The sequence below is a fragment of the Emydura macquarii genome, unplaced genomic scaffold (genome assembly GCF_026122565.2).
Source record: "Emydura macquarii macquarii isolate MOO-44397 ecotype Brisbane River unplaced genomic scaffold, CSIRO-AGI_Emac_v2 contig_2768, whole genome shotgun sequence".
Classification (NCBI taxonomy): domain Eukaryota; kingdom Metazoa; phylum Chordata; order Testudines; family Chelidae; genus Emydura; species Emydura macquarii.
In genome coordinates, this window is record NW_027132905.1 from 40812193 (window position 1) to 40838513 (window position 26321).

A 26321-nucleotide genomic window follows, 5' to 3' on the forward strand; every position below is an offset into this window, starting at 1 on the left:
CAAGAGCATCTATTTAATTTATAATACACCCATGTCTGTGGTACGTAGATTATATATCCATAATTTAAAAGCTTGAATAAGAATACTTCAATAGAAAAACACAAATGAAGAAACTGATTTGAACTTAATGGAGGTGCACCTGCTCACACTAGGTCTGAGTTTGGCATGAAGCCGTCATAACGACCCATACATATGAAAAGGATAACAGGGGTTGCTGAAAGTAACCAAATACCATTGTGGCCTGTCAGAGTAAAAATAATTTCTTAAATACAGTATCAGATATATATTTTATAAGTTTAACTTAGAGATCCTGTCAAAGGAATACGATATAGTCACAGAAGTAGGTCAAGTAGATGATAAATTGCAAAGCCAAAGGCTTTATCAAAAATAAATGCAGGGGCAAAATAGACATTAATTTTCAAATAAGGAGACGTTTATACTACGAAAACATCTTATTTTAATGGCTATGTCTATCATATCAAATGACTGATGCAGACTGCAATGGATGTCTCATGAAATAGGGTATAGTAGTTTGCTCAGTGTACTGCTATTGAATAGCTATATTCTGAATGACTTAGAAAACAGACTGTGGCATAAAACTTAGTAGTTTATAAGTACATTTTAACATTACAGTGTACTTTAAAAAGACAGTTCCCCATTAGATGAAATTTTATTATAAGTCACTAAATAAGGATCAGTCACCCAGCAGTTTGGCACAGATTTACTTTGATATACAAGTATTAGACAAAGTACTGAATACTGTTTTAGCTTGCAGGTGGTTATTTTTAATCAGGCAAAGACATGAAATCTGAATTGTTTCATATTTAAAAAACAATTTACACACAGACTTGTTAGTCACAAAATCTTAAAATTATTGACCCTTTTCATAGATACACTAATGAAATCAACCAAAACAAGTCAAAGTAACCATCTTTTAAAACGACTAAAATGACTAGTTTAATTATTAATTTACCAATGTTAAAGAGGTCAGTAAGCTCTGTTGGGTTTTTAGCATTAATGAGTATCCATCCAACTTATTATGCTATGATTTGCACTAGTTCATGAAAAGCCAAAACTGACACACTGAAGAAAGATGTCTGGAGAGAGACTTCAGAGAAATGTAGAAAACAAATGTATGTTTGAGCAAAGTAATAGGGTGCTGATGATCTGAATCACATATGATTCACAACAATCCTTTTTCCAAATAAAGTTCTAAATTGTATTAGGATCCTTATACGCAACCATAAAAGTAATTGTCTATATGCTGAATACAACAATCTGTGAGAAACATTCTAAATTTGAAGGATACAGAGATGTCTGGCTCTGTATGGCCACTTGTAATAAAAACTAGGAGTCTAATGCAGTGGTTCTTAACCTTTCCAAACTACTGTACCCCTGAAGCCTGAGTCCCACCCCCACGGGGCTGAGGCATGTAACTTAGTTTCATGGCGCCCCTGTGGCTCCCATTTTTCTTGCCACCCCCAATACCAGCTCTGCACTTGCGACCCCTCTAAAACCCCAGGTTAAGAAACACTGGTCTAATGAATTCAGGATGGCCATTTTTCACTAAAAATGGAAATTAAATTGAGTGCAGCAAACAGGACCATCTAGGATAATTATAGCCCTGTTCTTTGACTAGGACCTTTGTCACTAGAAGAATCTGAATGTGAATGAAACTGAATAATTTTCCTCCACTGTTGCAGAAGCTAACCCAATACAATTATTTTTTTCACATCCATGTCTAGTATAGAATACTGGTCACCTTAACTCAAAAAGAATATGATTTCTCAATCCGTGGAAAATCCAATTCACCACATCAGAATTCAACAACTCAGAGGTCTCATCCATTGGCATCTTAACCTACAGGCAATGATTCTCTACTCCCTAGCAAAACACAGTGTAATCAGAAATTACATTGACTAATTCCATATGCAAATTTATCTCCAAAGCAAGACAACTGACCTCAGTCTTCTTTGCTTTTTGTTGATAAATCAACATTGCTTGATTATTATTTTGTATTACAGAAAGGCTGTAACTACTCGTTTGAGATACTAAGATTTTGCAGAAAGCTCCAGAAATTAATGGACATTTTGGAGATAGATGAATAAGCAAGCTTGTGGTTCAGATACAAGCCTCTGAAGATATTGCAATAACCGTTATAGGTCTGATTTTGTAATATTCTATACAGTATGCCCATTGAAGACAATGGGAGAACCAGACACAGAAGGGCTGCAGTATCAGAACCTATTAGTAGCTTTTCAAAACTCTAGTTTTGCAATATTCTCCTCAAAACACACAAGAAAAAATGCAATAGGGGTAGGGAAAATACGGGTGTAGTGATCAGCCATAGGAAAACACTTATTACACTCTGGAGAGAAGATTTCATATGTGGGAAAATATGATCCATGCAATGCTGCCAAGGTCAAAGAATGCTACAGAATAGAAAGAAATATGCTGAGTGAGTGCTTCTTATGAAAGTTGAAGCTGCCTCTGAGGCAGCTTTTCTTATGCACCAAATTATCCCAGGAAATAAAAATTCTTCTCTCTACATCTTCCTTTCCCCACAGATATTTGGCAAACTCTCCACACTGCTCATCTAATTCTAAAATACATACTTTGTAAAGATTAACACATATAGAAGAACCCATGAATTCCATCCAAAGAAAGCCCCCTGAAAACACAACTCCAAATTAAGTCAAATTCCAAGCTAAATTTAAATCCAAAGCACAGGACTGACCCCTTCTCCTGTTTAGAGACAAGTAAATTAACTGAGGATATTTTTTAAGTAAGAGGCAAACCAGCTTGTCATGAACCAGGTTGAGGGTTCTTTTTCTTGAAACAGTTACTGGTTTTTGTACAAAAAACTAAACAAACCAAGACCAAATGCCACTAACAAAGAATTTGAATGCATATTAATGAGCAGAGCTTGTGATCTTTCATTGTTATAACTGTTGACCTCTTATATCCCCTCTCCCAAGATCTTGGTTATTATTATCTAACGTAGACCAGGATTGTGCAAAGATTCTGCATATGTTTAACTATATGAAGGTGAGTAGTCCCTACTGTCTTCAATGGGACTATCCTTTGCAGGCTCAAGGCCTTAGATTGTAACCATCTTAATTACTGGTTAAGCACCGTATGCACCTCTCTTACTGTAATAATAAAATAAATGCCACTAATATCTAAAAATGTACTGTAAGGGTTAGTGACATTAAGGTAAGTAAAAAATGTGAAGTGAGAAATTTTCTTTTAAACTATTTCTCTTTTTAAGTATATACATTTATCATTACTTTGTTATTCTTAACAATTGAGAGCTAAAAAATATATTTAAGATTAAAAGTAAAAATGGCACACAAAGCACTGATCAAATATTTAAAGGAGTTGCTTAGGGAAGGAAAATTTCTAATATATCAGACTTAAACATAGAGCTTACAGATGTGATTGATTGTTTCCTGTGTGCCGATTACCAACACTACTTGCACTTGAATAAGTTTGCTTCCTCACAGTCAGTTTCCTGCTTCCATTTGATCCTGCAGTGAAGTCATAATGCTGAATTTGTGACATTATAACAATACCCAGGGCAACGGACTTAGTCATAAACACAAGATATTGGTTTCACTGCAGGATTAAAAAGGAGAAGCCAGGCTGGGATAAAGGACTAAAAATACAACTCCAACATCAAAGGCAACACAGAAAAACATTGGCCAAGTACAGTAGAACTTCAGAGTTATGAACGCCTCAGGAACAGAGGTTATTTGTAACTCTGAAATATTCATAACTCTGAACATAATGTTATGATTGTTCTTTCATAAGTTTACAACTGAACATTAAACTTAATACAGCTTTGAAACATTACTATGCAGAAGAAAAATACTGCTTTCCCTTTTTTTTTTTTAGTAGTTTACATTTAACACAGTACTGTACTGTATTTGCTTATATTTCTCCCCAGCTACCTAATTGCGTTCTTCTGGTTCCAAATGAGGTGTATGGTTGACTGGTCAGTTTATAACTCTGGTGTTCTTAACTCTGAGGTTCTACTGTACTATATATGTTTCTTTCCAAATACTCTTTTTTCAAACCTGTTCCAGTATGAAAATCTCCTACAGAAGTGACATGCAAAGGACTTTTCTAAACTCTAATTTTGCTTCTTATGATACTTATAAGGAAGTCTAATTTTTTTTAAAAGTATTTTTCTCTATTTCTCTATTATTAATGAAGGTCTCATCTGGCCTGGAAGTCACCATGACGAGAATGAAGTATTAGTGAAATGACAACATCACAAGAGCCAAGAGAGTGAAAACTTAGCAGCAGCAAGAGGAAGGGATTTTAAAATGTAATATTTTAAAAAAACTATTTTGTGTTTGTTTTTATGAACATCTATTACACTTCAGTGACCTTCTCCTTCAGCTACTCTGTGACTGGTAATGTATATCCTCAGACATCCCATGGGCTCAAACAAAATCAAGAAATCAGAGCTGACATTGCAGATATTTCTATGCTAAAAAACAAGCAGCAATTAAAGAAAAAAATAAAAACCTTCCGGCCCTTTTTAAATCATCATAAAAAGAGCAAAGAAAAAAGGTGCACACCCCCTTTTTAGTAATATCCTTCACAGGTCACCTTTGGAACTCATTCTCTCCCCCTGGTCCACAACAGCTCTAGCTTATTGCCCTTCAGGGCATGCTGAACAGTCCATTTATTTCCACTAGCTGTGAGAAAATGAGAATGTGCTGATCGGAAGCAAATATTTTAGATATGATTTTTGCTGCTAGGTCATTATGGGTTACTGTGAATGATGATGATTAAAGTTTGAAGGAAGAGTTACAGAGGTAGTCTATTTCATAGTTTCTCAACCTGTGGTACGCGTACCCTTGGAGGTACGCGAGACACAGGCAGGGGGTACCCAGGGAAAAACAGAGTGAAGAGGAGGCAGGTGGCAGCAGCCCACTTCCCACCCAGCCCCAGCTCCCACATGGGAGATGTGTGGCAGCACCCAGCTTCTGGGGAAGGCGGGCGGGAGCCCTTCCACTTCCTGCCCAGTTGCAGCTCCCAGCTGGGAAGCGAGCGGCAGCCCCCAGCTTCTGGGGAAGGCAGCTGGCAGCCCCCTGCTTTCCGCCAGGTCCCAGCTCCCGGGGGGAGCCCAGTGGCAGCCTCCTGTGTCTCGCGAGCTGGCTCCACCTGCGCCCCAGCTCCAACCTGAGGGACATCCTCAAGCGCCCCGGCTTGAAGACAGGCAGCAGCTGCCTGCCCATATCCATGGGTCCCACCCGGCGCAGAAGACTCCTCTGCACCATCTTGGATTGGGTGGCAGCCCCCTTCCCTGGCTCAAAGCCCAGTGCCCAGAAAACTTGTCAATTTCACTGCTGTAGCTGAGCAGTGAAACTGACATCTATGACAGCCCCAGATTTCACCAGTTACCCCTTCTCCCCTGTCTCTCTCTTACCCCTTCCTCCTCTCAAATTTATGGCATAAAATTTTGCCTGGCACTTTATATGCCCCAGCATTGGCCAACATTACCTCTAGCCCAGGTACATCCTTGAGTTGCGCACCGCTAGTGTAAAGGTGGTAACCCTATCCACACTAGATCTGACATCTGTCATATCATGGCTTTATATACTCAGCCCTTCTTCCAACATATGGCTCACATTAGTCTGTAAATATAAAATCCCGTGGAAAATTGAGTGTTGGGGTACTTCTTAAAATTTTCAGAAGTTAGGGGGTACTTGCTACTTAAAAGATTGAGAAACACTGGTCTATTTCATGGCTGCGTTTAAGAATTGTCAGGGTGCATGAGGATGCTCCTTTTTAATGGGTATGTGCATGAGTCTAAAATAAATCCACTGAATGCTGCACAAAAATCTGCCCACTTAGGTTATGCATGAGTCTACTATAGTCCACTCAAATGAATAAAATCCAAGAAAATAAATCTTCCAAATATCACATGTAACGTTTTGTATGACTTGTATGGATGTCAGTGTAGCATTGATGGGGCTATGGTACCTAAATGATCAGCCATGAATAAGAATACTCTTATACAAGAAAAAGATAGGAACTGGAAACATCCATTATTCCAGCCATGCATATGCACTGTGGCATAAAAAGGTTTCATTTGATTTTTTTCACATTAAATACTTGCATGCAGTAAAATTGTGAAAAAATATGAACAATTTCAGTTTATGCAGGTGAGAAAAAACAATTCACTGATACCTGAAAATAGCTAAGAATTTAGTTTCTCAAACCAAAATGCTTCCTCAATCTGTACTATGTATTCAAATGCCACACTGATGAAAGAATAAAAAATAATAATGAATAGCTAGCTATATACAAAAACAATTACTTCTAGATATATATGTAGGGAAAAGTCTTTAAATTGTCAAAATTATGTAGAAAAGCTGTCTTAATTGCCCCAATTCATATTCTGTTAGAAGACATCATCTAGAGTGTGTTTTTTAAGAAGATTTGACTTTGTGTGTCCAGAAATGTATAATCAAGTTACAGCTAACTTTTACCACCCTAAAAGTTTGACCATTTACATCTCTATATCCGAATGTTACTATACTATTAAATAGGCCACACTGTCATCTTGTGTTACTTCCCCAAAGGAGCGTCATACTAATACTTCCATCCAAAGCTCTCAAAGCACTAGGACAACGTCTAACTGCCATGTTGGCAGATTTTCAAAACAAAGTAACTTCAAAACTTTCTTACCGACTTGTTGTTTGAAAGCACGAATGTAAACCAACTAGGAATGGATTACTGGATGCCTGTTCAAACACATGTTTCTCTGTCTGTACCCAATCAATATCCTGAAATAGAGTATTTGGAGAATCAGAACTACTGTTGGATACCCTGCTGTGCGTAAGCCAGAAAAGAAACTGTCAACATTTATATTCTCATATATATTTATATATATAGTGTGTCACTGTTACAAACATTCTTTAAAAAAAAGATGGGGGGAAAAAAACTAGGCCCAGAGAAAGTCAAAATATTGTTTTGCTTCAACAGCTTTTCAGAGGTTTTCTGACTATCCAGAAGAATCTGTAAAATATTTACTAATCACAAAGCTTAAAAAATAAAAAAACGTATCTGGTGTATTAATGATACATCAGTTCAAAGGGTCCTGAAGTAAGTGGATATTGTAAGTGGATATTGGGGTCTGCTGGAGCTGCTATGATTTGCTTTGTTTTGGGTATAAGTCATTAAGTTTCACATGGTTTCTATCAAGACCATAGAATGGTTCTTAAATAACCCAACTGAGAGATAAGCTAACTATAAAAGGTGAAATACTGAGAAAGGAGACCACAAGCCTCTGATATTTCCAAAATTTAGTAGCTGCTATAATAGCATTGCAAAACCAAGACCAAGGGCAACAAAACATCCCAAACCTGTTAATAAATGCAAAACCTAAGATCTGCATACTACAATGGTTCTCAGCATACGCAAGCATTCCCCATGCCTTTTACAGCATATATTCAAGACTCTCCCAACCCTCCCATGCATAGATATCAAGGAGTGACTGGCAAGAAACCCTGGGCATTGGTGGACTTGAATTCCCCAGTTTCTAGCTGACCAACACCATGTCAGCTCTCCAGTTGATCTGAAAACACCTAGGATAGATATCCTGTTGCCCGTATGTGAGGTTCAGAAGGTAAAAGCTAGATTGCAACCTGTCAGGTCCATTCACTGAGATCTCAATGAGAGTTGGGAATCCCCAAGTGTTAACATATATTTGGTTCTGTGCCTAAAAAACCTTTTAAGATGTAACCTTTCAAGAGGCATAGAGAGGTCAATTACAGGCAAAAAATTTAAGTTTTGTATTAACAAGTAATAGAAGTGTTTCCATGTCTCTCTCTCTCTCCTTTAAAAAACAAACAAAGAAACAAAAAAAACAAGTAAACTTTTCTTACAATGACTATAAAGCAAACTTTGTAGCACTGTGTTGTTCCAATGGAAAGAGAGGGACACTGGCTAGTAAGTACAGAAAAGGGAAGAAATGTAATTAGGAGGACATTATTTTCACTTCCCGGGAAGAAAAAAAAAATCAAAAGAAACAGCATGAATAGCATAAAGCAAATTAGATTTTAAAAATTCTTTCAGCTTTAATAACAGGTGTATTTCTGATAGGTATTTCTAATATGTCTTTCACATTGGTATAAGAAGATAACTTGATAAAAAGAGAGTTAATAAATTTTGTTTTTTGAAAATATATTACTTTTAGCCTGACAACATAACCCTTAATAAGCATTCAACATAATACTTCTCTTCAGTTCATTCAAATTCTGTTCTAATTAAATGAAAGGGATTTCGGAATCTGTTTCAACTCCACTTGGGTAAAGCTGCCTTTGAATATACTCCTGCTGCTACCACACAAATAATTGGTGGCAAAGCACTTGCAGGTTCAATGCATTCTAAATTCACTGATATCTGAAAGAGGACAATATTGCTAAATAATGCATTTTCTTTACCATTGAAACAATCACTTTGGATTATGTGTATTCACAGAATTCCATTTCTTATGGACTCTAGCTTGTGGCAAACAGCAGCAATTGTATCAAGTTTCTACATTATAATGTGCCAGGGACACAATTCAAAGTAACTGACAGAATTTTCTCAACTGTTTCTAGTTCTCAAAGGCAACAACAAATTTGACTAGATATTTCTCCTCTCCTTTCACTATCACTGAAAGAAACATTTGAAGAAATACAACCATGGAACAACTTTTTCTTATCCCTTTTTCTTAGTCATGAAAGAGAGAGATTGAAACACTTAGCGAACCAAGTCTAAAGAAAGAATCTAAGTAGCCTTACTCTTCTAATATCAGTCTCTGGAATAGTGAAAAGTACAGCAACTAGAGAAACTGGTGTTGTCCCCCCCGCCATCGATACTACTTAAATTCTTTGCAACAAAATTTTGCCTTTTGGAAATTAGTCTACGGAATTAAGGGAGACTGCCAACTTGAAAATCACATTCCTGTCTGAAAATTGTGTACCTATTATAGCCAGAAGTATGGAAAGAAGCTGCAGTACCGAAAAAATATTTTCTTTATTTTTCCAGTTTGTTTATTTGATGCATTTGGTATCAGTCAATGTCATTGCTTCCTCTAAATCTAATCACTCCCTCCCTTATTGAAGAAACTATTACAGCACTTTTTTAAAGCAATTAAAAAAAACAGGATATAAATCCAGTCTTTGGTGGACAAGGGTTTTTCAATGAGTCGATTAAAGAAAATCATGTTGATATAGCCCCTTTAAAGCCAGTGATTTACTAAATGTGAAAAATGATCTGTAGTTATATTACTTGTACTTCTCTTCTACATGTGTGTGTGTACACACCCAAAATGCACCCACATATTATCTATAAAACAAACATTATAAAAATGGTAAGTTCAGCTCACGTTATGAAGTGCAGCATTTATTGATTAGTTTCTTCTGACACACTACAAGCTGAAATTGGGAGGGAGGCAACATCTTGCTATCCTTTCAGTCGCAGGTGAACCGACTATTTAATACCCAGTGCTCTATTTAACCAGTAACTGAAAGGCTAGACTGTTGAATAATATCCAGGTTTATTAGAAAAAATTCATTTGTGTTTTTCTAATACTGTGCTAGCAGTCTGTATTAGTTACTTAGGAGGTAGCGGCCATTTCTCCCAGAACCAGTCTGTGCCACATTTCAAGTAGGGAATTGATGACACCACCTTACTAGTCAGTCAAGCTTCCATTGAGACACATTATTTGTTCAAAATTGAAGTCACATTCTTAATATAACATTTTCCTTCATTAACCATTTAGAACCAATGACATTAAATACCTAATTATGATTCAATTCAATTTTTTAAATTTTACCTCATCATCATGAACCAATTCTTTTTTCACTACTTTCATGGCATAAATTTGATCATTCTTTTTTAACCGTACTAAAAGAACTTTGGCATAACTTCCACGTCCAATAACTCTGATTAAATCAAAGTCCTGTAGTCCAAGCCCCTGAGAGATCTTAATTCCATCTATTCCATCAATAACCGGCTTGATATCCTATATAAAGACAAACAAATACATATTCAAAAACTGCTGAAATCTCCTTAACAAAGAACTGTTAGAGCAAACAAGTTTAACCTAGGAACACAGTCAGGATTTGCTGCGTGTGCATGCAAGTCAAACACATCAGTTTGTCAAACAGAACATGAATGACATCCCTAAAACAAGTCTTTTTTTTTTTTTTTTTTTAAACATCCTTGGTATAATTTTTTCCACTTATTATTGGCGTTATTTATTAAGAATTATCTTTTTTCAAGGGAACAGCTTGTTGAACATGTCATCTTAAGTAACATGCTTTTAATCATAATAAATTCTAAATGTTCCCATATTCTGCAGGTGAAATGCTGTAAGACCATACATATCTAAGCAATTATCCTCAGCAGCCCATCACACCATGTAAAGTGTCATTAATACTGAAGTGTTATTCTGGCCAAAGTGGCTGGTTTCAAAGGGCCTGACATGCTGGTTGTTCAATACAACCAGCCAGGAAGTCTAGCAAGCAACAGAGTCAACAGTTCATGGCAGACCTATCGTCTGTGAACTAAAATTACTACATGCTCTGCTTTTTACTGGGGTACTTTGTTTTATAACATGCAAACCAGTTTCTAATTTTGTACCATGTGCCTGTAGAACCAATTGCCTTGGAATCAGCTTTTAATTTTATACAGATCAGAGCAGAAACTTACATTAATGGCCTAGAGGCGAAGGGATCTGTATTACATTACCAAATATTGGTCAGTCAGGTTCCCCACATGGAGTTTTTGTCTTGAATAGGAAAAAAGTGGTCAAATTTAGGTCAGGGTTACCTTACAAGTTATAGCTAAACACAACCACTTTTCCTAGTCGAGACAGATCCTCAGAGACTTAAATCCCATAAGTGATGCGTCAAAGTCAGATAGAGACGTATTTAAAATAAAAGTCCTACAACTAGGTTCCTTTTCTGATGATATATCAGAAATAGTATGCAATTTCAAGGGAAATGGCATGCAATTCTCTTCTATTATTCACACAGTGGGGGAAAAGGTGTGTGTCACTGACTACTCATTTCAAAGCATCAAGCATTTCAACTTCAGGTTTTCTGTCTAACTGTAGGCCTTGGAAATTCCAATTGATGTAGAAAATTGATTTTGGGGGTTTTTTTTGTTTGTTTGTTTTGTTTTGTTTTTTTACTACCCACTCTCAGGATTTTGGTTACTGCTACGTAATATCTATATTGAAAATTCTTGTATTTCCTACTCTGGAAAATGAAAGACTGTGACCAAGCAAAGAGGGGTTGAATTCAATTTTTGGATTGTTAGCCCTTCCTAGCTAAGGCTCTGTGTGAGTGAACAGTGCATTGCACATTCTGAAAGACACCAGAATACAAATTATTAAAGAAGATCTAAGCAGAACCAAAGATACAGAAATGATACTCTGCTAATTGAGTGCCATCTGCCTTGGCATGAGGTTAAACAGTTTCAGTATATGTCAAACACACTACAGCTGTAGTGAAATTCAAGTTGCTGGCCAGGACCATGCTGATTTCCCAAGAGTGAGCATTTGTAGAAAAGATTTCAAAATGGAGACTATGTTATTTTGATTGAAGCTTTATTAAAGAAGATAGTTATTTCTATTTTGTCCCTTAGGGTGTTTTCTTGGCATTAAATAAAAACCACTCCATTTTGCTGACTTGGAATTACAGATTTAGAGACATTCAAAATCAAGTAGTCGGAAAGAATTAAGCAAAGTACAATATGTGTCCCCGTTACACCCAGTTACCAATATGTACAATGCTTTGTCACATTTTTACGGTCTAATTTTATCTGATATCATACTACTGTATTTGTAGCCAGATAAAGTTCTGCCGAACTATGGGAAGTGTTGATATAAGGAATCTTGATATAGGAGTGACTGTTATTAAGAGATTGCATTGAGCTTAAAGATTCCAGTCGGCAAGTTTCCAGCATGCCACATCTTCTCTATGCACGATGTACTATTTAAATTTGGTAGTATTCATCTACAAGGTAGAAAAAAAAATGGGAACAGCATAATTGGGGACAGCTCATTAGGTCAGTGGCCAGGTGCTTCCTATGTAATTTGTACAGCACCTTGCACAATGGGACCTCAATTTTGATTGGGCCTTTAGGTACTACTGCAATACAAATAAATAACCATTTCAGATAATGTAACAAACATTTTCTATAGTTGTTCCATTGTACACATTTTACTCTGTGTTTACTTGAGAGGATTCTTAAAATCACGTATGACTGAAAAAACAGGGTTACTTACCAGTAACTATTGTTCTTTGAGATGTGTTACTCTTATCCATTCCAATATAGGTGAGGGCATGCCACCGTGCACTGGTTCCCGGAACTTTTTTCCCCTTAGCAGACCCCCTAAGGTCAGCTTAGGCGCCCCTGGAGTACCGCGCTCATGCCGCAGTACACAAGGCACTGCTGACCCTACGGGCCCTCAGTCCCTTCTTTCTGCCGACTCCGACAGTGGGGACGGAGGGTGGGTGTGGAATGGATATGAGCAATACATCTCGAGGAACAGTAGTTACTGGTAAGTAACCCTGTTTTCTACTTCGAGTGATTGCTCATATCTATTCCAATATAGGTGATTAAAAAACCATACCTTGGAGGTGGGTAAGAGTCACCGGTGAGCTGCTCTCATCAGCACGGCTCTGCCAAACCCCGCGTCCTCTCTTGCCTGTTGCAAGATGGCGTAGTGGGACGTAAAGGTTTGCACCGCCGACCAGATAGCGGCTTTGCAGATGTCCTGCAGAGGCACTCTCTCCAGAAGGCCGCAGACAAGGCCTGGGCTCTGGTTGAGTGTGCTGAAACAGCCCCTGGAAGCAGTACACGCGCCTGCTCATAGCAGCACTTGATGCAGGTGGTGATCCACGCGGAGATGCGCTGGGTGGAGACAGGTAAGCCTTTCATCTGGTCCGCCACTGCCACGAACAGCTGCATCGACTTCCGGAACGGCCGTCTCCTCTTGATGTAGTAGGCCAGGGCTCATCTCACGTCCAGCGAGTGCCATCTCCGCTCCTCCTCCTCCAACCCGTGCGGTTTTGGAAAAAACACGGGGAGGAAGATATCTTGATTACAGTGGAACTGGGAGACCACCTTAGGCAGGAAGACTGGATGGGGTCTCAACCGCACCTTGTCCTTATAAAATTCAGTGTAGGGGGGCTCAGAGGTTAAAGCTCTTATATCGGAAACTCTCCTAGCTGAAGTAATGGCCACCAGGAAGGCTACCTTCCAAGAATGGACGAGCAGCGGGCATGTAGCCATGGGATCAAAGGGGGGTCCTGTCAACATGGCGAGGACCAGGTTTAGATCTCATGGAGGCACCGGGTCACGGACCTGGGGATACAGCCTCTCCACCCCCTTGATGAACCTAACTGACATGGAGTGGGAGAACAGGGAACGCCCTTCCATCGGCTGGTGAAAAACCGAGATAGCTGCCAGGTGCACTTTCAGGGAGGCCAGCGCCAGACCCTGGAGTTTCAGGTAGAGCAGATACTCCAGGATCACCTGTATAGGCGAGCAGCTCGTCGGGATGCCCCGGGACTCCGCCCAACAGGTAAACAGTCTCCACTTGGCCCGGTACATGACCTGAGTGGAAGGTTTTCTGCTGCCCAGCAGAATTTGTTGGACCTGTGCCAAGCAGGCTCTCTTCCCCTCTGTCAGCCACAGAGCCTGCAGGCCGTCAGGTGGAAGGAGTCCAGGTCCAGGTGCAGCAGGCAACCCTGGTCCTGGGAGAGCAGGTCGTAACGCCTCGGGAGCTCCACGGGCAGGGCGATCGACAGATCCAGCAGCATACTGAACCAATGCTGTCTCGGCCAGGCTGGGGCAATGAGTATTGTCCGCTCTGTCCCTCTTGATTTTCAAGAGGACCTTGGGCAGGAGCAGACTGGGAGGAAACGCGTACATGAGGGTCCCCGTCCAGTCTACGAGGAACGCATCGGAAATGGAGCCCAGCTCGTGACCCTGAAGCGAGCAGAACCTCGGGCACTTCCTGTTCCAGGACGACGCAAACCGGTCCAGTTGCGGAAGATGAAACTCACCACCTCCGGGTGCAATGACCAGTCGTGGCGGGGTAGGAATGACCTGCTGAGGCGGTCCGCCTCGTTGTTCCTGACCCCCGGAAGGTGAAAGGGAGATAAGTGAAAGTCGTGCCTCACCACGAAGTCCCACAGTCAAATGGCCTCCTTAGCAAAGGGTCAAGGAGCGCGCTCCCCCCTGCCTGTTCATGTAAAACATGGCTGCTGTATTGTCCGTCAGGACCTGAACCATCCTGCCCCTCAGGAATCTGAGGAACACCTTGCAGGCCAAGCAGAATGCCCTAAGCTCTCGTACACTGATGTGGAGGCTCTTTTCCTCCGCCGACCACAGCCCCTGGGTGCTCAGGTCAGTAACGATGGGGGCCCCCCACCCCACATCCAAAGTGCCTGTAATCAGGGTGACTGATGGGGCCAGATCCCGGAAAGGAACCCCTCTCAACATCTCCTCGGGCGTCCTCCACTAGCTCAGGGAGCCCAGGACCCTTGGGGGACTCGTGACCACCCTGTTCAAGGGGTGTCTGATAGGTGCATACACTGAGGCTAACCACACCTGGAGATGCCTGAGCTTGAGGGGAGCCAGCCTCACCACATACGTGCAGGCCGCCATGTGCCCTAACAGCTGCAGGCAGTGCCTGGCTGTCATCGTGGGGCACCTGTGTAGCTGGGCGATTATCGTGGCCATGGCCTTGAACCGAGGCTGCGGGAGGAAGGCTCTGGCTTGGGTAGCGTCCAGGGTGGCTCCAGTGAACTCTATGCATTGCACAGGGGTAAGAGTGGTTTATGAGGATGGTGCATGTCGCACAGGTGAGGAACAGGCTGTTCTGAACGTGGGTCCTGGACTTGCCCCTGATCAGCCAGTCGTCCAGGTACGGGAAGATCTGCACCCCTCTGCGGCGCAAGTGGGCCATCACTACCACCATGCACTTGGTAAATATCCTGGGGGTGGACGAGAGGCCAAACGACAGGGCTGAGAATTGGTAATGCCAGTCAGCTACCATAAACCTGAGGAAGCGCCTGTGACTGGGAAGGATGGAAATGTGAAAGTACGCATCCTTCAAATTGAGGACGGCATACCAATCTCCTGGATCCAGAGCAGGGATAAAGGAGGCTAGGGAGACCATGCGAAACCTGAGACGCCTATTAAATTTGTTCAATCGGCGTAGATTAATATGCGCCTCAGGCCCCCTTTTGCTTTGGGGATGAGAAAGTACCTGGAGTAAAATCCCCTCCCTATTTCTTGTGGAGGAACCGCTTCCACCACCCCCAGGAGGAGGAGGGAATTCACCTTCTGCAAAAGGAGTTGCTCGTGAGAGGGGTCCCTGAAGAGGGACAGGGTGGGGGAAGAAGCTGGGGGGAAGGCTGTGAACTGAAGGGCATATCCCCTGAGAACTACGTCGAGGACCCAACGGTCTGAGGTGATATTTTGCCACTCGGCGTGGAAAGGTTTTAGCCTGCCTGCAAACGGGAAGAGTGGATCTGGGAGAGAGGTATTGGTGCCACCCTAGGGCGAACCATCAAAATTGTTTTTTATTGTTAGCCCCCTTAGAGGGCCTTTGCTGGAAGGCTGCGGACGAGCTGGAGCGGTCGCGTTGTCCGAACCCCCTGCTCCTGTCTCGGCCCGTACTGGGCTAAGAGGGTCTAGGCGATAGCCTAGGTGGTGACTGTGCCTGGCGTTGGAGCGGCAGCCGAGACTGACGTCTCAAGGCCTGGGGTGTGTAGAGCCCTAAGGAACGGAGCATAGGTCGCGAATCCTTCAGAGGGTGCAGTTTCTCATCCATTTTCTCTGAGAACAGGCCTGCCCCGTCAAAGGGCAGGTCCTGTATAGCTTGCTGCACCTCTTGGGACAGCCCCGATGACTGCAGCCACGAACACTGCCTCATGGCTATTGCAGAAACCATGGCTCTGCTAGCAGTGTCCACAGCATCACTGGTGGTTTGCAACACCGCCCCTGCCACCATGAGACCTTCTTCCAGGACTGTGGCAAAGTCCGCCGCCTGGTCCTGGGACAACCCCTCTGCAAACCGCCTCATGGAGTCCCAGAGGTTAAGATTGTACCTCCCTAGGAGGGCCTGGTGGTTCACTATCCGGAGCTGCAAAGCCCCGGTGGAATAAACTCTACAGCCAAACAAGTTAAACTTCTTGTTGTCCTTGTTCTTTGGCATGGTGCCCGGGCCACCTTGCCTGTCTCTCTGGTTGGCCGCAACAATCACCAGAGTCCCCGGGGCTGGGTGGGTATACAAAAACTCAAACCCCTCTGCCGGGACATAGTATTTTTTCTCGGTGCCTTTAGAAGTAGGGGCCACCGAAGCAGGGGTTTGCCATAGGGCCTTGGCCAGTTTAAGGACCCTATCGTGCACGGGTAGGGCCATCCTTGATGGTCCCGCTGACCTGACAACCCTGAAGAGAGGGTCCTCCTCCTCCGAGAGCTCCTTGAGTTCAATGTTCACGTTATTGGTCACCCTTTTAAGGAGCTCCTGGTGGGCCCTGAAGTCTGGGACAGGCGCCCTGTGGTCTCTTGCAGCCGCCTCATCAAGCAAAGAAGAGGATTGTGGAGGGGGCCCCACGGAGAGTCCCTCCCCAGGGTCTGATTCCTCCTCCAAGGAATGACCCTTATCCTGTTGGCTTGGTGGGGGAGAGGGGCACCGGCTGTGCCACTGAAGATGGAACTGACACAGTTCCCTGTCCCATCTGTGCCCCCCATGGGTCTCAATAAGGCCATTGCCAGGGCCCTTGCGGCCACCTCCCTGCTGACATTGGTACTGGCTACGAGCATCATGGCGGGTCTTGTCCTTGCATGACCCGGAGCTGCTGGACCTATGCTGGTGATGCCACTGGTTTTTGCTCCTCTTCGTCGGGGACCGGCCTCTCGACGACCCCGACAAGCATTGGAGCCGCCATGAGCAGTGCTGACGGGAGGACGCGTGTCCCGATGAGCTGGAAGACAAGGACCTCCGTCTCGGCGCCGGCAACTTCCAGTGCCGGGGACAGGGAACAGTGTTGTCCATGTTGCCTCAGTGCCAAGCCCGACTCTGAGGACCGCGATCGATGATGCGTCAAGGTGGCTGGGTCTTTCGGTGTCGGGCTCTGCGCCAGAGATCGGGATCGGTGCCGTAGTGGTGAAGGGCTCGGTGCTGGGGAGCGGGAGCTGCACGCACTGTGCAAGGTGAACTTGGAGCGGTGCCGCCTTGAGTGCGATGCCTCCGGTGCTGGGGACCATCCTCGGTGCCACCGAGAGGAGGAGCTCGACGACTCAGACTTGGAGCTGTGAGGGAAGCCGCCACGCTCTACCCTCGCTGGCTGTCTGGTGGAAGACTTTGCCCCTGACGGGGGTCTCGACCATCCACCTGAGGTACCCATCGCGGGTTTACCCCGGGACACCGGTCCCTGCACCCTCGGCTGAGGGGGGAGACGGAGGCATGGGCATAGTCAGTAAGGCCCCGTGCCACGTGGAACTCCGGTGTCAACGGTCCTTGCAGGGGCGTTCCCCCACCCCCAGGAGTTGGGGGAGGCTCCCTGCCTGGAGATGCAGGCGCCAGAGCAGGCTTAATGGGCTGTAGCTGGTGCATCTCCTGGCTTAACCCTGGCCGCGCGGGTGGTGCAGGGGAGGCCTGGCACCGTTTGCTCTTGGGCACCGGAGATGGGTGGCATCGGGTTGACTCTGGTGCCGGTGGAGCGTTATGCACCGAGGAGACGCTCGGTGCCAAGGCAGAACGTGGCAGTTTGGAGGCCGGTCGGAGCGCCGCCTCCAACAAAATAGCCTTCAGACGGATATCACGCTCCTTTTGGGTCCACGGCTTGAAGGCTTTGCAAATCTTACACTTATCCCTCAGATGCTGCTCCCCCAGGCATTTGAGGCAACGATCGTGAGGATCACTCACGGGAAGAGGCTTGCCGCAACAGCGCAAGATTTGAAGCCAGGAGAGCCGGGCACGGCCCGGCCCTAAGCCCCTAAGGGCGTCTATTCTAATTTTAACTAACTAAACTACTTAACTAAACTATTCAAACTATTCAAACAACGATTAACAGTCAGTAAGGGGAATGCTACTTGCTAAAAGGCAAGAGAGCAAGACATTCCAGCAACCATCACAGGCGGAAAGGAGGAACTGAGGGCCGATAGGGTTGGCGGTGTCTCATATACCACGGCATGAGTGTGGTACTCCAGGGGGCACCTAAGCCGACCCTACGGGGTCTGCTAAGGGGGAAAAGGTTCCGGGAACCAATGCACGGTGGCGTGCACTCACCTATATTGGAATGGATATGAGCAATCACTCAAAGTAGAACAAGACAAATTTATGCAATAACCAGAGCCACTCATGTGTGAATTATGGGCAGTGGCAGTGATTGTGGTAGAGAATGGACGATGCAATTTTGTTCCAAGTGGGAAATCATGCTGGTAGTGCTTTGCAAAGTGGTTCTTATTCATTTTAAATATGCCAGAAGCATTTTTAAAGCAACTGTTTTGAAGCCCTTTAGGCTTATTGAAAGCGCACTGGGATTTGTCAAAGTGCTCCAAGGGAATAACATTCTTAGAATGCAGAGATGCCGCTAGACCCTCTACAAAAGAGCTAAAAATACAATGTAAGGGAATATTATTCTACTTGCAGTTCTTCTGGGCCCTTTATAATTGAGTGTGTATTATTTAGCTGCAAGATTGCAGCGCAAACTGGATAATTCATGATTTACATTGTCAGTGAGACTGGACCAAGATTCATTATTTTAATCTATGGAGGGGTGGCCTGAGGATAAGCAGTGTACATGTATTAAAGAGGAGAACAGCAAAGAACTGAAAGAATGTTAAACCACTGTAATTTGGTAATTCAGAGGCAAGGACCAATAAATTGCAACCCTCAGTTAAATCATAGTTGTTCCAACATGAATGGGTAAAGAAAGTCGTTCACACTTTGTGATTGAAACAACAGAAGCAGAAAACAAAAGAAAGTGAGAAATCCATTAAAATAGCTAAATACATTATTTTGGGGTGGGAAACCCAGATTTCCTTTACTGGAAAAGAAAGGAGATATACAGTAAGAAAATATAGGGCAAATATAATTTTCATCTATAAACTAGAACTATCATGGGCAGAAAATGTAAATATTAATTTTTAAAAAATTTAAAAATACCTCAGAGTCATCTTTAATGTTGTCATGTTTCCGGGTTGAAGGAATGTAAGGTACTGCAAGACAAAGTGGATAAACAGGACAAGTAAATTTTTAGATTATCCGGCACATAGTAGAAAAATCATAAAAGAAAAACATAGTAGCTATGGGGTAGCAGTTTGCTTTGCCCTATGGGAAATTAGGTAGTATTCTTTCACTTAGTTGTTATAATCTTGACAGCATACACTAAGGGTGCTGAAGAGGGTGTCAGTGTTGGAATGGGGGAAGAGGAGGCTTACTATTCAAAGATCTGTTGGGAAAACCACAAATGACAAAAAACTTGCAAATATTGTTGCAGCTTACAGAACAGTTTGGTTACAGACATCTTATTGCACGAAGAAAACAGTCAAACACCCTAACCTGGAGGCTAAAGATTTCACTTTCTGTAACATTCTCAGCTACCCCTGTATTCCTTGCATATGTTACCAAGTTGACCAGCAATTTATATTCATAACAAAATAAATTTACGAATTGTAGGCTCTAAAATTGGGAAAAAGCCATCCCATCCCAAAACCCCACAACTTTAAACACTTCTACAGCACCTTACCATTGGGCTACCTTCAACTGCTTTACAAGCAGTAATCGAGTCAGTCTTACAACCCCCATTTTACAAAGAGGACAACTGAGGCAGAGTACATGGCAGGAACGTAGGATTTTTGGGACAAGAACTCTTTATTATGTGTGTATATAGTGCCTAGCACAATGGAGTCATGATTCCTGAGGCACTACTGTAATACCAATAATTAGGGACAGACAGACAGATGAGGTTATATCTTTGACTGGACCAACTTACGCTCCGTTAGAGAAGTAGACTGCCTTATGGAAAGGGCCACCCACATACCGGAGCAGAACCTACTTCAGTACAGAAAAAAATCTAGACTACACACACCTATTTGTCCCCTGTCACATCGCACTGAAAGCCATGCAGGGTATCATCAAATAATTACAACCCATATTTGATGGGGATCACTTCCTGAAAGAAATCTTTCCTGAACCTTCTTTTTTGGCCTTCAAACAACTCCCCAGTCTCACCATCAGAAGCGAACTCCCCACAAACCAGGACACACCAACTCAAAGCAGCACCAGACCCTGCCATAAAAATAGATGCAAATCCTGCAGACATACCTCTACTGCTACAATGATCAGTGCCCCTCCCACACAAACTTTGCAAGAATCGTATGTCCTACACATGTCCATCACAACATGGTGTATGTCATCCAGTGCATCAAATGCTGCAACAACAACTCAGTTTTGAAACCAAACAATCACAATACTCTCAAATGAACTCACACAGAAAGATGATAAAAGACAGAAACACTATCACCTGTTGGCAAACACTTTTCACAAAGCTATCATTCCCTAACTGATCTTCCAGTACATATCCTCAAAGGAAACCTGCATAACACCTTCAAAAGATGAGCCTGGGAATTTAAATTCATAACACTGTTAGATACTAAACATCATAGACTCATCAGGGACACTGGTTTCATGGCTCATTACAACAATTTGTAACACACCTGCCTGTTAACCATTTATGAGACACTTCAAATCCCTAACAATCTAACTTTTGTTGCCCACTCCATTTGGCCTCTTACACCATGCATTTTAACAATCTGTCCCAACTTGTATTTAGCTCAGACATACTGATTTCCTTCCCCAGTCCTGAAGAAGAGCTTTGTGTAACTCAAAAGCTTGTACCTTTCACCAACAGAATTTGATCCAATAAAAGATATTACCTCACATACTTTTCTCTCTTATATCCTGGAACCTATACAGTTACAACATGGCAAACATACTAATAATTACTAATAATAATAATAATGGTAGCACTGAGAGCTAGCATCATGGCTCCCATTATGACTTTAGTTACATCCAAAAAAGCAAGTAAATAAATGCCAAACGAGGGAGGAAAATACCTACTTCCATCAGTTTCTTCTGAGGGGAGGTCAACTTCATCATTTTTATCATCTAATTGAGGTTCTTGCGAAGGCATGACCGAATCCTGGCAAAATACATAATTTACAGAAAATATATCCATCAATTAATGTAATCTGTATATTCCATTTGAATACGGCTTCCTAAAGGTTTTTAACAAGTTTGTCTTGTCATATAAATATATAGCTAGAAACTTACACTTGAAGCTTCCAGGACAGGTACTGGGGTATTACAGATACTTATAACAAGAATGGTTTGTAATGTATTAAAAAGAGCCTCTACAAAAAGGTCACCTGCTGTGTGCAAACTGCAGTGTAAACAAATCTTATGTTTATTAATGCTCTTTTAAAACTAAATTCAGTACATTTTACTGTAAAGTGCATGCAAATAAAATTAAAGATTTCTGATGTTGTATCATGTGAAACTGCAGCCATTCCTTATAAAAAGTATCCATGTTTAGTATGAATTTATATAGATGGTCTAAAGCATCAGCATATTCCCTGCCCCAGTTAAAAATCAGAAATACTGTCACTGTTCCAAAAGGTCTTGCATTAATTAATAAAGGACATGCAAGTTTTACTGTTGTTTTTGTAATGAGTTCTTAAGTAGGTGTCATAAGACATGTAGAGCTGTTACAGGAGATATAGCAACAAGTATGTTTGACTCAAATACAATCTCCATACAAGCAGGAATGAAGAGGATGGCAAAGAATCAAGTAAGCAAGGCAAGGTATATAAAAAGTGTTTCAGTAGTCAGAATGTTGAGGAAAAGATGGATTTGCTTAATATTAAAGAGGAAGAAACCAAAGTAACTAGCAACCAGTTGGATTTAGAACAGGTTTGAAGGAGAGGACACCAAAGTTTTGAGCCTAAGATTGGAAGGATACTGGAGTTGTCAATGAAGATAGAAAAGGGAGGTGGTAGACAGATCAGGAAAAGGAGAGTATTTAATAGATTGAGATTAAGATAGCAGCAGGACCAAGGGGAGATGCCTGAGTGATAAACAGATGTAAAAACAAAAAAAGAGCTTCTTAATTCTGCAGAACTTCCCAAGAGAAAGAGGCTGCAAATGAAAAGGTTTTTCACAGTGTTTTTCATATATCTGCAAAATAAGTACTTCTTGTGAAATAATACGAACTTCACATCCAAGTCTGCTTGTATTTATTCACCACACAAAGGTCCCCTTTCCTCACTCTGTTTTCATTGATCACAACACACACTTCTCCCCCCTTCTCAGGATAGCTATGTCCATGATGCCAGTATGTGTTACAAACATACATACATGAAAAATATTTTGCCAGTTAGAAAATACTCTTTGGAAATAATTAACTTGGAGATGGTAAAACACGTTAACTTACCATATGCCTTTTGCAGGTCAGTGGAACAAGTATGTGACAGCGTTTATGGACCAGCAATTTGCAGTTGATACACTTGTAGCCTTGCCTTCCGAGACCCCATATCCTTTCACTGCACTGGCCACAGTATGCTCTCTAAAAAGCAGAAAGTATAATTATCTTCAAGTTTTTGCCCTCTAACAATTCTTCTCTATAGATTCATAACTACCAGCCAAAAGAAACTATTTCACAATCCTTCAAGCATTTATATTTGTCAGAAATATGACATTTATTGACATGACTCACCTGAGGGTGCATCTTCAAAACTTTATTCAAACACTGCCTCTGATTTTAGGTACTCAATACTTTGAAAACACAGTTGACTGTGCCAATAAAAGCAGAGGTACCTCTATTTTGCATTGCTCTACCACCAATTTGTATGCAAAAGTTAGGCTGTTAGTATTATTCTTCTATTGGCATTAGTGTGGTGACATTTTAATAGCATGCATGAAGACAAGGTCTTTGGGAAGAAGAGCTTACAACCTAAATTAGAAAACTTAAAAATGCATTTTCTCTTTGTCAATTACATTGGGAAATAAAATATGAGCTAAATTAAGTGATTATGAGGTGAGGCATAAGAGCAAAGGCAGGTGGTATTTGATGGAAGATAATGAAAGAAAGAAATTTCTAAGAGATTTTGAAGTTGGACGGTAAGATTGATAGTCTCTTCGTGCAGTGTGACAATATTAAGTGTATGGAGCAGCATAACAGAAGGCACAATAGTCAGTTTTAGTTTGAGGGGAGAATACTGCAGGTCAGAAGAACAAAGTGAGTAAGGTTTAATTGACATTGACTAAGTCTCTTGCGGCATGGACTGTGTTTCTTATTTGTCCATAGAACACTATGCTCAACTATGGCCCTGTATGAATAAAACTGTTTACGGACAACAGGTGCACAAAGCTGAGATAGCATTAACTTTCCCAACACCCCAATTAATTTTCACTTCACAAAAAATGGTTAAAAATTCACTCCTTGGGCTGATGTGTGAAAAATTTCAAGCTCATGGACAATTTTATGGCTAAGAAATAAATATGTGAAAACAGAAGCTTGCATAATACCATGGATAAAGCATCTCTTGGATACCATTGTATTAATATTCTACCATATTTAATTTGGGGGTTTTGAGGGGTTGTTTTTTTTTTTTTTTTTTTTTTGCGCATTAGCCAGATGCTGGAGTTTAATTGTTCAACAGCAAGCACTGAGGCTCAATCTACAGCTAGCATTTTGATCCTTATTGCACTTCAGATATAAAAGAATTCCCAGAGCTGCTTCATCAAGAATGATCAACTTGTTAGGCAAAAATAGTTTCTTAGGGACCTCAAAGTAGTTTCTTAGGACCAGAGAAGAAGGAATCCTAGCTTTTTTGCACTCCTGAGCCAACATTATTTGATAAATCTCTACAGCATGTCTATAGAGAATTATAAAGAAATGAACAAGATTCTAACTGGAGTACTGAACACAGGCTGTTCCCTTTATAAGGTTAATATGTCTCCCCCTTCCACATAAACCATGACTAGACACTTCTCAGTATTTTTCCTAATGCCTGGAATGGAACACAGTCATTTAGCTGATGCTGGAACACATCAGCATGGTTAAATTTTGCCATTTTACCAGTAGAAAAGGCATATTTGGAACCAATACATTTTCTTTAAATAGCATTCAATTACAAAATAAGCTGTTTTGTCTTTCCCCAAAGGAGTAGAGTGCCTAATGAAGGCAGCCTTTAAAACATATGCTTTACAAGCTCTGGGATTATACTTTTTCAGATTTATGATACTCCAAGCCAGGCCACTCAGTAGAAATGATTCCAATACAAGACTGGGGAGAGTATATGGACTATGACCATATGCATAGATGGAAGTCAAGACTCCTGGAGTCTGATTACAGCTTTTGCCACTGCATGACCTTAGAGTCTCTGTGCCAGTGGAACAATGGTAAGAGAGATTCTTGTGGTGTCCAAGTTGCATAACTAACATCAAAAAGTCCCTCAAAATTAAAAATTCCCTTTTCAGGAATTTACATCCATGCCCGTTTCATTTAGGTTTGTCTGTCATTGCAAAACAGACCTTTCAGTTTCCTTGACAAGTTCTGTAACTGGCAGACAACAGACCTAGATCAAAAAAAGTGACTAGAACAAGTATTTTTTCTATGTTATACTTGCAAATTACTTTTGAAAGAAACAAAATGAGTGGGAAGGCATATACAGCTCACCTTAGTACAGCCCTTAATAACACTTCTAGTCACACACAAGTGAACTAATTTAATACTTAAAAACCCTTAAACTGGAAACAGCAAGTGGTACACATCCCATAACGATGTACCTCCACAAGTTATTGCTCCAGCACTCACTCTTTATTATCCAATCCCCTCTACTGTTTACTAGTCACTCATGTCACATCTGAATGAGATCATAAGCAACAACAACTTTGTCTTTTCATTTATTAAATGCCTAGTACACTTTTAGATGTTGAATGAATAATTCCTCTTCGTCCCTGGAACATCCTAGCAGCAAATAACCATCATGTTAGGTACATGATGTAACACTGAACAACTGTGGGCAGTGAAAGGAAGAGGGAAAAAAATCCCAAGCTGTTGCCTTCTTAGACACCAAAATATTTCCGACTTTGAAATCCAGTTTGAGCTGTTACCACTTTTTTTTTTTTTTCAAAATTTTATTTAATTTTTAGTGTCTTCTTCCAAAAGCTCTGGTGGAAAGTTTTTCCCCTCAGGATGAGCTCTTTTTCATGACTTTTGATGATGAGGTTCATCAGCTCTGCATCCTGCAATTTATGATGTAGGTGTCACACTGGCTGGATTGGGGGGGGGGGGGCATTTATTATATTTTTAACATCAATACATCAGAATCATAATTCATGTGAGATATGCCGTATCAGGTACCGTTAGAAAGGCTATAATGTGCTAAGATAGATAATGTTTATATTCATATGTTATGTGTGTAATGGAAGTTATGGATATGTTTTTATCTGTATTTCATATTGTTCTGTGTTTCTGGGCGACACCCTAGACAGGATGGCTGCAGCACTAGCCTGCTTAATGGCCCATTAAGGAAATTCACAGGTACAATGGGCCAGGGGGAGAAGCCAGGGATATACCTGATGAGTCACCAGGACTTACTCATGTGACCCTGGACTCCATCTTATTCCTGTAAATTTCCACAAGCAGCATGGCAAAGGCCAAAGGACATAAAAGGCAGCTGCCCCACATCCATTTTGTCTTCAGCTACCTCTGGATCAACTCATCTACAACTGAACTGAACTTAAGCTGTAAAACAAAGGACTGAGACCCATCCAAGTGCTGGATGTACACTAGAGGTACTATACAAGCCTGCAAACTCCATAATTCTATTAGAAATCTGATATATATGGACTTTCAAATCAACTGTATATATGTGACTGCTTTAATTATTTAACACTTCTCTTATAGTTTATTTGTTTCTTTTTATAATAAACCTTTAGTTTTAGTTACTAAAGGATTGGCTGGCAGCATGGTATTTTGGGTAAGATCCAAACTTATATTGTTCTGGTACTGTGGCTGACCCTTTGGGGTCAGAAGAAACCTTTTTGGTAAAGAGCATGGAGTTTTAAATAACTGGTCTCTTTACTGGACCTAGCGGCTGATTGGGAGCCGGAGACTGAAATGCAGTAAAGGGGGCTGTGTATATTTTTATTTTGGCTTCTTGATAACCAGTGTGGGGAATCAGAAGCATTGTTTGTGTCTGGTTGGGAAGTC

At 41.7% G+C, this 26321-nt stretch overlaps 1 protein-coding gene across 3 annotated transcripts in view; it reads right to left on the reverse strand.

Moving 5' to 3' along the window:
- The window catches only part of PRKCZ (protein kinase C zeta), a 146772-nt gene that overhangs the window by 40605 nt on the left and 79846 nt on the right, over positions 1–26321 (reverse strand). For all 3 annotated transcript variants that reach the window (XR_010923481.1, XM_067567163.1, XM_067567164.1), the window contains 5 exons: positions 22536–22667; positions 21164–21245; positions 19208–19260; positions 9845–10033; positions 6709–6806 (listed from right to left, as the gene is read on the reverse strand). Coding sequence is in view for 2 of the 3 variants with exons in the window: in XM_067567163.1 (XP_067423264.1) it covers positions 6709–6806; positions 9845–10033; positions 19208–19260; positions 21164–21245; positions 22536–22667 (554 nt within the window). In the remaining variant the exon portion in view is untranslated. The remainder of the gene's footprint in view (positions 1–6708; positions 6807–9844; positions 10034–19207; positions 19261–21163; positions 21246–22535; positions 22668–26321) is intronic.